This window comes from Lissotriton vulgaris, chromosome 3_1 (genome assembly GCF_964263255.1).
Source record: "Lissotriton vulgaris chromosome 3_1, aLisVul1.2, whole genome shotgun sequence".
NCBI lineage: Eukaryota > Metazoa > Chordata > Amphibia > Caudata > Salamandridae > Lissotriton > Lissotriton vulgaris.
Window position 1 is genome coordinate 635,494,485 of NC_141689.1, and position 12,292 is coordinate 635,506,776.

Consider the following 12,292-nt stretch of genomic DNA (forward strand, 5'->3'; position numbering starts at 1 on the left):
CCAAGTCCCTGTCAGAGAGGAATTGAGCGAACCTTCAAAGGGGAGCAGTAGCTCCCATCCACCAGAGCCCTGGTGGAGAACCTCCAAAAGATGATCCGCGGAGAAATGGGCAGCCGGATCTTCCATGCGCAGAATCTCCATAGCCGTGGAAACAGCGCAAGCAAAGGCAGCGCCCACCTCCGTAGGACCCCGTGGTGGAGAAAGTAGCTCCTCCGTGGGCGACGGCTGCAGGCTAAGGCAGCCGTCCCCGAAGCCAGCCGGAGTGGGGAAGGGCCATGCCCGAAAGGGAGAAAGAGGAGCCGAAGAGTGGGGGACCTGTGGTTCCTCCGGCGAAGGCCGCGGCAAGAAGCAGTCTTTTGATGGCGCCTGGGAGAACGCCACGACGCGGCCGCCCATTTCCGGTGAGGACGACACCAGCAGACGCGTAACCTCTGGAGAAAAGGGAACCTCGGAGGACGAATCCACGCTTTGACGCCTGTCCTGTGCTGTAGAATCCGCAACCTGGAGCAGGGTGTCGTCGTCATCCAACACCACAGGAGACGCCGGCCGGGTCTCCACCTCTCCACCCGGTGCAGGGGATCGGGACTGGGACGGAGCCGGGGTGGACAAAGGGCGGCGCGGGAACGGCACCGACTGGACCTCCAATGAGGCAGCTGCTTGCGTGGAGGAATGAGAAGCCACCGGAGAGGGACCAGGAGACCCACAAGGCCCTCGCCCTGCCAACCTCGACTCACGAGGGGACGAGAGGGGCCCACCGAACCCTGTGGCGCCGCCGTACCCAACTTGACCTCCGACGAGGCACCCGCCTGCGTGGATGGACGAGAAGGCCCCGGAGAGGAGAGAGGGGTCCCCTTCCAGCACCAACCCAAAACAGGTTGAGAGGGGTCCACCAAGGCCAGCAGCTGCCAGAGCGGCGTCACCTCGGCCTCTGACAGCATTTCCACCTGTCGAAGAGGCCGAGGGGAACTCGGGATGCGACCCAAGCCCGCCGACCTCCCGCAACACCACAGGGACTCCAGCAGGAGTTTGCTGCGAAGTAGAGGCGACGTGGTCCAAAGGAGGGAACCCTGAAGGGCCGCACCCCAACGGCACCACATCCTCTGAGCCTGGATCCGGACTAGCCGGGGCTGGGGCCGAAGCCACCGGCGACGCCACGGAGGGCCTCGTTTCACGCAGGTGATCCGCCGACGTCCCAGGAGGTGAAGGAGGAGAAGGAGAAGCAAGCGAGGCCTGCAAAGCCGCCGCATATGTCTCCATCTGAACTCTCGACGCACCTTCAACGGGGAACGGTGGATAGGGGGACAACATGCGGAAGGGAACGGTGGATAGGGGGACAACATGCGGACCGCATTACCCGCGGAGAGCCCACGCCACCAACCGACCGTAAACCAACCCTCGGGGACAAGCTGCAAAACTTACCCACAGGCGAGCAACGCTCTTGCGACACGGGAGAGGGATGAGGGCGACGACGATTACGGCCGTGCCAAGAACCTTCCGCAGAGGCGGAGCGAGGCGACGAAGACGATCTGGACAGGCGAGCCGAAAGAAGTTTCATCCTGCACTCCCGCCGCGACTTTGGCTTCAACCGTTGGCATGCCTCGTAATCCGTGGAGTGGTGGTCCTCCCCCAACAACCACATGCAAATGAGGTGAGGGTCCATCGCCGACATCAAGCGCCCACAAGACGTACAAGACTTGAAGCCCAAAGGCATCCGCACACTGTTTATCAACAACAAGGGGGAACCAAGAGTGGACAATATTTAACGGGGTCCAGTGTACATGTCCAGAAGACTAGTAACACAAGAGGGGTACAAAGTTCCCCGATGTGAGTGAAGAGGACAAGTGTGTGTAGAGCGTAGAAGAAGAGAAACAAGGGAGGGGAATTCCCTTTTTGGAACTAAAACCCTCACACACCTAGCAAGCTAGATGTCATGCTTCATCATATCGGTTCTACTCCTCGTCAGACTGGCGCTGCAATGTCTGACGATTCAGAAAATGGGGTGGTGATGGACAGAGTATCTGAATTAAACAGAACACTCGTACCCAGTCAACAGATCAGGGCTTGATCCATCACCGTTTTTTCAAGCAAGCCGGGCCGAAGACGGCCCTGATCTTTGGACTGGGTAGGAGTGGTCTGCTTAATTCAGATACTCTGTCCATCACCACCCCCTTTTCTGAATCGTTTTGTCCACCATAAGCGTGGAATGGTATACTCAGATGTGAGTCCCTTGCTCACTGCACCATCAGGATTCAAGCAAGCTGGGCCGAAGACGGCTGTAATGCCAGAAACCGGTCCCCGGAAGCTTGTTTCCTTTCCAGTATAAGAATTGGCTTGGTAGTTTGGCCTGTCCTGTTCTCATGATGCACTGGGCCAGGGACAGACTAATTTGCATGTAGCCAGGTTCTGAGCTGGGATGGTGCAGTGAGCTAAAAAACGGTGATGGATTAAGCCCTGATCTTTGGACTGGGTAGGAGTGGTCTGCTTAATTCAGATACTCTGTCCATCACCACCCCCTTTTCTGAATCGTTTTGTCCACCATAAGCGTGGAAGGGTATACTCAGTTGTGAGTCCCTTGCTCACTGCACCATCAGGATTCAAGCAAGCCAGGCCGAAGACGGCTGTAATGCCAGAAACCGGTCCCCGGAAGCTTGTTTCCTTTCCAGTATAAGAATTGGCTTGGTAGTTTGGTATGTCCTGTTCCCATGATGCACTGGGCCAGGGACAGACTAATTTGCATGTAGCCAGGTTCTGAGCTGGGATGGTGCAGTGAGCTAAATAACGGTGATGGATCAAGCCCTGATCTTTGGACTGGGTAGGAGTGGTCTGCTTAATTCAGATACTCTGTCCATCACCACCCCCTTTTCTGAATCGTTTTGTCCACCATAAGCGTGGAAGGGTATACTCAGATGTGAGTCCCTTGCTCACTGCACCATCAGGATTCAAGCAAGCCGGGCCGAAGACGGCTGTAATGCCAGAAACCAGTCCCCGGAAGCTTGTTTCCTTTCCAGTATAAGAATTGGCTTGGTAGTTTGGTCTGTTCTGTTCCCATGATGCACTGGGCCAGGGACAGACTAATTTGTATGTAGCCAGGTTCTGAGCTGGGATGGTGCAGTGAGCTAAAAAACGGTGATGGATCAAGCCCTGATCTTTGGACTGGGTAGGAGTGGTCTGCTTAATTCAGATACTCTGTCCATCACCACCCCCTTTTCTGAATCGCAATGTCTGACGGGCACCCGTAAAGGGGCTCTTTATCGGAGATCTTTTGTTCCAACCATATGGTGCATGCGGGTGAGAGGGCAAGTGAAAGTGTAGTCGTGAGATAGTGGGGAGGTAAAAAAGGTGGGTCAGTCCACAATGAACTTTTATTGGCGTGGCCGACGCCCTTGATTAAAATAGTGGGAGGGGAGATATATGCTGAGGAGATTCAAAGCAAAGAACCTACAACCCTCTGATCAGGTCAACATGTTTCTTGCCCAAATGGCAATTCTTCAGGACCTAGGTGTTCAGTACTACACAGTGAAAAACTAAGAATAAAAGTGTATTACAACCTTATTTCTTGAGGTCAGTAATTAAGCAGGCCAGCAGGTCCTGCCAATTTGATGCGACCCTAAGGAAAATCCTAAGGCGCCCCGCAGTCAGCTCCTGTGGGACCTGCACATATGGGTCAGGTACCCGTTCGGCGTGCGGTCAGAGCCGATAACACCTACCCCCACCGTCTGGTCAGGACAGAGGCCGAGGTGACGCTGCACACTGTTCCCACAACACACGAGGGAAAGAAGGGAAAGGCCGAAACAGGCCTGAGCATGAACCGGATCCGCGTTGCAGGCGTAAAAGGAAAAAACTGACTTAGGCAAGCCGGGGTGGGACTTATGTGACCTCGCTGACGTCACGTACATGGGCGACCCTTGGGCAGAGCCGCGTGATGCGCGCGGGGATGCTGGGCAAAAAGTTTCCGGATCCAGTCTCACGCCTGGGGATAATTCTACGTTAAGGAATCTGCGGTTAGTAGTCTCTATCAGATCCTAGTAACAGTTAGCTGTATTTCCATAAAAACTTACATATAAAACATTACATTGGTGTCTAGCAAGTACCTTTAAATTAATCAGTGTCCTACTAAACAAAGGAAGTTTAGAGTCTAGAAATGCTGACTTTGTAACACAAATCATAATGCAAAACCCTATTCCAGTTTTGTATGCTGCAATGCAATTATAAATACATATTGAGAAAACGTATAAAATGTTGTGGGCATATCAATTGATTCTTGTAAGAAAGTGCCTCTTTTGGCATGGTTATCCCCAACTTTTTGCCTGGAAAATTATGTAGTTTCACCTGGAATTGCACAGGGTCCCTGCCAACCAGGTCCCTGTGCCAGAATGCCGTCTCTAAAATTGTGCCTTGTGTTTCCACAATTTGGACCCTTTTAGCTCACATTTAAGTTCCTTGTAAAAAGTACCCCTGGTACCAAGGGCCTTGTGATTAAAGAGGGTCCCTAAGGGTTGCAGTACAAATTGTGCCAACCAAGGGATCATTGATTTACCCCAACCCTTTCCCTAGGGTACTTAAAGGCTTACCTATGAGTGGCCCTTCAGATTCGTGGTGGGACAAGATTTAAACTTGAAACCACCCTAACTTCAACCATCTGGGCACTTTGGACTTCACCTGGAACCGGGAGTGCTACTGCTCCTGGTCTCGTGGTTCTGCCAGTCATCATCTGTGCCGGTGCTTTATCCAGTTTCGTCTCCAGGCCTGTGGGCATCAAGGACACCGGAAGTAATACCACTTAGACTGAAGGAGTCACTCTCCTGCATCTGCAGGCACTGCAATTAAGCTGACCGGTCTGCGTCTCCTGATGTCTCACGGACTCTAAAAGGCTCAGCAGCAAAGGTGGTGGTTCTGCAACTCCCTTGAGGCCTAATGTGTCCTCTCAGCAAGTTTGAGGCCAGTATCCCTTGTCAGAACTCCTGGAACTGAACCCATTTGTCCAGAGTCCATTTGCCATTGCCAATGCTTGTTGGCTCTGCCCTTCAGAGATTTTCAGGCTACAAGAAACTCTAGCCTCTCTTCCTGCCAAGATCTTCGTCCTCATGGCATCCTCTGCACTGTGGTCCTGCATCTTCGGTGAGCTACTCGAGGTCCTCTTGCGACTCCTGCACCTTCAGCCAGTGGGTCCTCTGTAGGATATTATTTGGCTTCAGTGGGTTCCCCTGCTTGGCCAGGGCTTGCCCTGACTCTCCTGCAATTGGTGAGTCCCTTGGACCTTGCTGGTCTCAACGTTGCACCTTTTTCAATTTCTACGTCTGTTGGTGCTGCCAAGGCTTGTTGGTGCTCATGCCGGACACCGACCCCCCTGGTTCTTGACTTCTGATGTGTTACAGTTCGTGAACGACTCGACTCGTTCCACAGCATCACCTGGTCCTCACAGCTGCAGCGACAAGGTCACCGCCATCATTGCTGCATCTTCCCTCATCGGTGGTCATTGGTCTTCCGTACCTCCTGGTCACTTTTGAGTGAAATAGACTCTGTTCTCTCTGCTTGCAGGTTCTTCTCTTCAAGAAACCATCCTTGGATTCCATCGGACTCTTTCACAGCGGCATCTTTTCCGAAGACCTCCATTGTGGTCTACGACGGTTACCGACATCCCTTCGCACCAATGCACCGGCTTACTTGGTGTAGGTATTCTAGGGTATGCACGAGTGGGGTGACTCTCCAACCTTCTTTCTTCCACTGGGTTTCTTCAGGGTCCACTGGGAAGGGTCCTTCTTAAAAACAGCAACAGCGACTTTCCCATTGACTTGCATTGAGTATGCTGGTGTGTTTCCACTCTGCACACAGCCTCCATGGGTTTCCTCGGTACGTACCTTGAGTGGTTCCTTCTGCCCGCAGCTCTGCTCAGTCTCCTGGACAAAGTCCCGACTTCGGTCGCAGTTCGCTTTCCGCTTCTTTAGTATATGGGTTGGTCTCCCCCAGGAGACAACTGTGTATTTGTGCTTACTTACCTGTTTACATTTGAAGTATTGTGTTGATATATCCGGGTAGGAGCTATACCAATGTGTTAGTGAGAGCGTATAATAAATATACTTATTTTTATAACTACACAGTGTGGTTCTTTTTCGTTTAACTTACACAATATGGTTAATTCTGGTAAAACAAGCTGCTTAAAACTCCTTCTGGACTAAGTCTGAAGGCTGCTTTCCACAGCTATCACTTGGAGAGCGTTCAATAGTTATCTAAGACCACTAAAATCACCATAAGGGTTGTCTGGATTAGTGCAAGGTGCTTCACTTACATAAGTGTGCACCATCTAATAAGCCAGCCTCCTACATCTCTGATAAGCCTTACTGCTCGCCCACACTACCACAAAAGAGAGCATTAGTAATATCTACTTCAGCCTCTGTTAGGTCTCTGGGGATCCACTAGACTCTGCACACTGTGACTCATTTTGGTGTAGTATTTAGAGAGCCAGTTTCCTACAATACTCAAACTTACACTAAAGAATCCCAAGGGAGAGGCCCAACCAGAAACAGCGCCATATCAATTGATAGTCAGTGATGACATGGGCTTTAGCCCAATTAGAGTAATGCAATGAAGAGTGTCCAGCAGCAAGTAAGCCCATGGATGATCAGGCAGTCAAAGATGGTACCTGAAGGAACTGAGGCAAAGTATGGATAACATGCAGAAAGTGAATAATGAACGGTATTAAAGGAGATTAGGTAAGTGAGAGATGTTCATTAAGGAATGACAAACTGTCAGATTAAAGAAAAGAATGAATTTGGCGAAAGGAGAGCTAAGTGGTTGAAGTACTGAGTAATTCCATTAGGCGGAGTGAAGCAATAGGGCTGTGGTCGTATTGTATTAAGTGATAAACAAGAAGTGGAAATTGATGAGGATGAGATAGCCCACATAACAGCCTGAAGGATATGCAGGAATTAGTTGAAGAAAGCGAGAGAAAAAAATGGAGTGCGTGAAGAGAGTGAAGGCAGGGAGATTGCAAATGGTAGTTAAAATAGAGAAGTGAGGGCAGAATTAAGATGGGGTGAAAGAACAAAGTTTGGTTGATCTCGGACTGGATAAGTATAATGTGAATGAAGAAGGACAAAGTCCTAAAAAAGTTATAAAATATTGATTAAATTAAAAGATTTTTTTTAAAAGAAATATCCCCCACGCTACATCATGGTGTATTTATAACGTGCTCCTAAAATGTATGTGTTGTATTTATTGAAGCTATGAGGGTGTTTATTTACTGCTTGAAAATATAGAGAGGTGTGTAGTAGGCTCCTTTGATGGTGCTGCATTAGGAGTAATGTTAAAATATAAGTTCTTACAATGCCAGTTTATACCAGTGTTATGGAATGCTGGGTGTTCTGGGACCTGCTGAAATAACGTAATTGTTGGAACCTTCTGTACATGTTAATCGAAAAGGTAAACATTTTCAAGAGGCAGGTGTAGAGGCTAATGCAGGGGCATCTCAAGTGAGAAACAATCACTAACTACCACAACTGCCAAAAACCAATGAAGCTGACTTCATACAGATGTCCTATTTTTATTAATCGTGTACTTTTTCAACCAGAAATTATCTATTTCTTTAGCAGACTCCACTCAGTTATATGGAGATATATTTCACACAAAGAATATTTCAGCAAAATCATTGGGACTTTAATATACGTTACGCAAAGCACAGAGAGTGCCTTATTGTTAAAATGCACAACTTACCTCAATGTTTTCATTGGCAATATACAAAACTCCTAGATTGGTCCAAGCTGCAACATTCTTAAAACAAAAAAAAGAAAACAAGACACATTCAAATATAAAAGAGACTATAATTGTAATCAAATCACAAATATATGGACAATGATACTTACATTTTGCTCTGAATGGACTGATTTGATAAAAGCATGTTGTGCAAGGGTATAGTTTGCGATTTCTGAAATGTAGAAGTTTCAAATATGAGAAGATAAAACAATATAAAAGGTATTTACATTCAATAACAAATACATATACCAAAGCAGTGATCCTAGGATTATTTCAGAGAACCATTTGATCTAGCGAACAGTAATTGCTTATTGTCACTAGTAGCCTTAGTTGTAAACTAAGGTTAATATATAGAGCTAGAACCTAGAATCTTCATGAGCGTTAAGTTCACAATAAAATTCTTCTAAAACAATCAACTTGCCACAGTATTGCGATGTAGGGTTAATTGCGAATGAGGCATCTTCATATTACAAAACAAGCGCTTCAACGAATCTACATAAGGGTGTTTTTGTGGCTTCCAATTCGGGGCAAATATAACAATCTACTTGAGAAGCTTCCATTGCATAAAATGGATAAACGTGTGAACACATAAGGAGGTGGTGGAACTTCACTTTCTAATGGGCAGTGTAAAAGACATAAAAATTACAAGCAACTGCACTGTGCTTCCTTGATGCATGCAAGACCACCAATCTGCCATCAGCAAACTATGGTAGTTGTATTCTGATAGAACCAAACTTGGATGCTCAGAAACAAATGGGAGCAGCAGCAAATGTGCTCTTTCCGCTAGAAAAAAAGTTCCGATTTGGACAATGAACTAGATTGGTGTTCTTGGCAATAGGCATGTGATACGTTAAATTATGTGCATGTCCTATACTTGATCATTCAGTACTGTCTCAGGAGGATAGAAGCACTAGGAATGATGCAAGTTCACTTTAGAATGACTGGCAGGAAAATCAGACTATTTTTGTGTGCTATTACCAGAGCACTTTCTTAGTAGGAAGGACATTACATAATGACGATTAGCTGATTAGCACCTGGTTATTTGAGATGCAAGCTCAAGTTGTGGTGAATAATTGCAGCTGCAAGGAATGATGATGTAGTCTTCTTGTTAGAGTCTCAGGGTGCTAACGATCCAATCTCTCTTTTACCTCATTTTCTAGTGGACAACCATCATTTAATAACAGCAAGAGAAGACATTTACAGGCACCTATATGTGGAAAGCTTAATTGATGGATGTTGGTTTATAGTAGACATGACGTTTAGATACCTTAGTGGGCATAAGCACACCAGCCCTAAACTGTCCCAACCTCAAACAAGTGGGAGATGTTCTAAAGAATAATCAATAAACAGCACCTTTAAGCTCTCAATGTAAATTGCCCAGTAATCTGATTCAGGGAGAAAGTTGCCAAAACGGGAATACAATCATCGTGATGTTACCGCACCTGTATTTACCTTTCTTTTACAAAGATATATCCTCCAAGTCAGACCTGGAGGGTTCTGGCCAGGGTAGAATGCCCAGGAACGCCAGGCAATTTGAATCGGAACCAATGCCACTACTGATCATCAGCAACATTATTCAACTCACCAGCATATGTTTTATTTACATTATATAAGATGAAATTAGATCAAATGTCATACAGAGGTCATATGTTGACCAGCGAAGACAAGTGAGGTGTGCAATTGGAATACTTTATCAGTAGAGCAGTGGTGTATATATGGGCTCTAACATATATTGCCCCTATTCACAGTCAAAGCAAGTACTTCAGAAACATACATCAGAGTAAGAAAAGATTCAGAGGGCTTGACGGACAAGTTACTTTCCTTCGGTAACGCCTTATCTGGTAGAGACATGATCTAGTTGCAGATTCCTCATCTTTGAATTTCTCCGGTGTCAGACTGGATGAGGAAGATGTTTCTTCGAGCGAAACCCTTGTGCTCCATTAGGTGGCGTTGTTCAGGTCTGCGTGGCATTGTTGGTGTAGTCTCCACCGTTGTGACGTCTGTGTCACCTACATAAGCGCCACCCTGGCTTGCTGACGTCAGTTACTTTTCATGACTTTCCACACCAGGAGCGCCGAGCCATGAAGTGCACTGACATTGGTGTGTTTTGAACTAGGGCCCTCAACGGGAACATCCATAACACTAAAAATCGGTCCACAGTGCGGGAAGGATGGGTGAGTCGTTAAGGAATCTGCTGCAAGATCATGTTTCTACCAGATATGGTGTTACCGAAGATAAGTAACTTGTCCACTTGATAGAGACATCTAGCCGCAGATTTCTTATATTTGACTAGATACCCAAGCAATACTGTCCTGGAGGAGGGACTGGGGACAAGGTCAGACCAGGAAGTCCTGCAGGACAGAGCGGCCAATAAGACCGTCCCATCGGACTTGACTGTCCAGGCAGTAGCGTTTGGTAAATGTGCCAAGGATGCCCACATTGCTGCCTGTCAAATGTCAAGAACTGGAACACCACATTACAACGCCATGGTAGCAGCCTTAGCTCTGGCGGAATTAGCTCTTAAGCCCTCAGGAGGCTGCTTCTTGGCCAGAGAATAGCACATTTTGATGCAGAGGATCCCAATCATGAGATATAGTCCTGGTCTGCACCGCACAACCTTTTGTTGATTCAACGTACCCCACAATGAGTTGGTCATCCACCCGAAAATCTTTAGTGCGGTCAAGGTAGAGTGACGCTGCTCTTTTTGGGCCTAGACGGTAAAGTCGCTCCTCTTCTTTGGAAGGGTGTAGAGGAGCGTAGAGAGTGGGCAAGGTGATAGATTCCCCCACATGGAATTGTGTTACCACTTTTGGTAGGAAAGAGGCCCTAGTAAGAAGCACCAACTTGTCAGGGAAGATGGTCAGGTAAGGAGGCTTGGATGACAGACATTGCAATTCGCTCACCCTCTTGGCAGAAATTATGGGCACAAGAAAGGCTGTCTTTATGGTAATTAGCAAGAAGGGACAGTCGTGCAGAGGTTCGAATAGAGCACACAGGAAGATGAGAAATGAAGGTCCCACTGAGGCAAGATGAAAGGGGTTGGTGGAAACATATGGACAAGCCCCTTAAGAAAGCTATTTACAATAGGGGATTTAAATAAAGAGGGTTCGTCTGGCAGCCTCAAGAAGGCAGGCAGGGTCAAAAGGTACCCTTTCAGAGTGCCCAGGGCAGAGCCCTGCTGGGCAAGGCTCAAAAGAAAGAGAAAGATTTGAGAGAGGGAAGCAGAAAGAAGATCAATAAAGTTTTCAATGCAATATTTTACAAAATGGGCCACTGGCAGGCATGCACAGTCTTGGTAGAGGAACGCCTGGCTGCCAAAATTACATTACTGGCTTTGAGAGGAAGGTCGAATGCTGTCAACTGCTGCTGCTCAAACTCCACGCAAGAAGGCGTAGAGTTGACAGGTTCGGGTGGAGGAATCTACCCTGCTGCTGCAACAGAAGATCCTCCCAAAGGGGCAGCCTGATCGGAGGATTGACGCTCCGTTGCAGAAGCTTGGTATATCAGACTCTCCGTGCCCAGTCTGGGGCCACAAGAATGACTTGGGCCCAGTCGCTCTTATGTTCGTGAGCACTCTGGACAGGAGTGGTACTGGAGGAAAGGCGTACAGGAGCATGAGCTTCAATCGAGATGAAAAGTATTGTTGAGTGAGAGCTGCTTTGGAAACTTCATTGAGATAGGGGAGATAAGGAAATACTGGCTCCCCCGATATGCGCAGATTAACTACAACCACCGCCATCACCTTGGTGAGTACCCGAGGGGGCAGGTAGGGCCAAAGGTGAGCTAGGTGAACTGAAAGTGCTCGTGGCCTACTGTAAACCGCAGGTAGTGCCAATGGGCAGGCAGAACAGGAATGGAAATAGGCACCCTGCAAGTCTAACGCTACCATCTAGTCTTCTGGATCTAGGGCATAGTCTTCGGGATCTAGGGCAGACAAGACTAGAGTTAGAGTGAGCATCTTGAACTTTTCCATTTCGAGAAAGACGTTGAGGGCTTGCAGATCTAGAATAGGGCGCAGGCACTTTTCTTTTTTTAGGACCAGAAAGTAGCCAACCACAGCCTACTACTGCCACCGGAAGCCTCTCTATGGCTCTCTTGGCCAACAGAGTCATGACGTCCTCCTGAAGCAAAGTAAGATGATCCTCCGCCAGCCGGTTGCAAGTTGGGGGTAGGAGGACCATCGAAGGGGAGGGAGTAGCCCTTTCAGACTATCTGAAGTACCGACCTGTCTGCCGAAGAGCTGTACTAGGACGGTTTGGAGGAGGAGAGTGCGGGCTTATGGAGCCTGGTTGGGACTTACGCATGCTAGCGGCTGGCACGGCTGAAAGCTCCTCCAGTAGCCAAGAAAAGGACAAAAGACAGACTGGGGACGAGTGGCCACTGAGAGGCCCAAGGACTAGGCCGTAGACCGGAGTCCTTAAAACGCTCCAGCACCAAATCGGCCTTGTCTCCGAAGAGACAGGTGCCATCAAAGGGCATGGCCATGAGAGATGCCTGAACATCCCCCGAAAAGCCAGAAGTCCTCAACGAGGCATGGCACCTA

The 12,292-nt window shown here is 48.1% G+C and overlaps 1 protein-coding gene across 1 annotated transcript in view; it reads right to left on the minus strand.

Moving 5' to 3' along the window:
* The window catches only part of SKIC3 (SKI3 subunit of superkiller complex), a 1,256,060-nt gene that overhangs the window by 677,280 nt on the left and 566,488 nt on the right, over positions 1-12,292 (minus strand). Inside the window, exons 22-23 of the mRNA XM_086960925.1 lie at positions 7,860-7,921; positions 7,711-7,767 (exon numbers count right to left, since the gene is read on the minus strand). Coding sequence (XP_086817051.1) covers positions 7,711-7,767; positions 7,860-7,921 — 119 coding nt within the window. The remainder of the gene's footprint in view (positions 1-7,710; positions 7,768-7,859; positions 7,922-12,292) is intronic.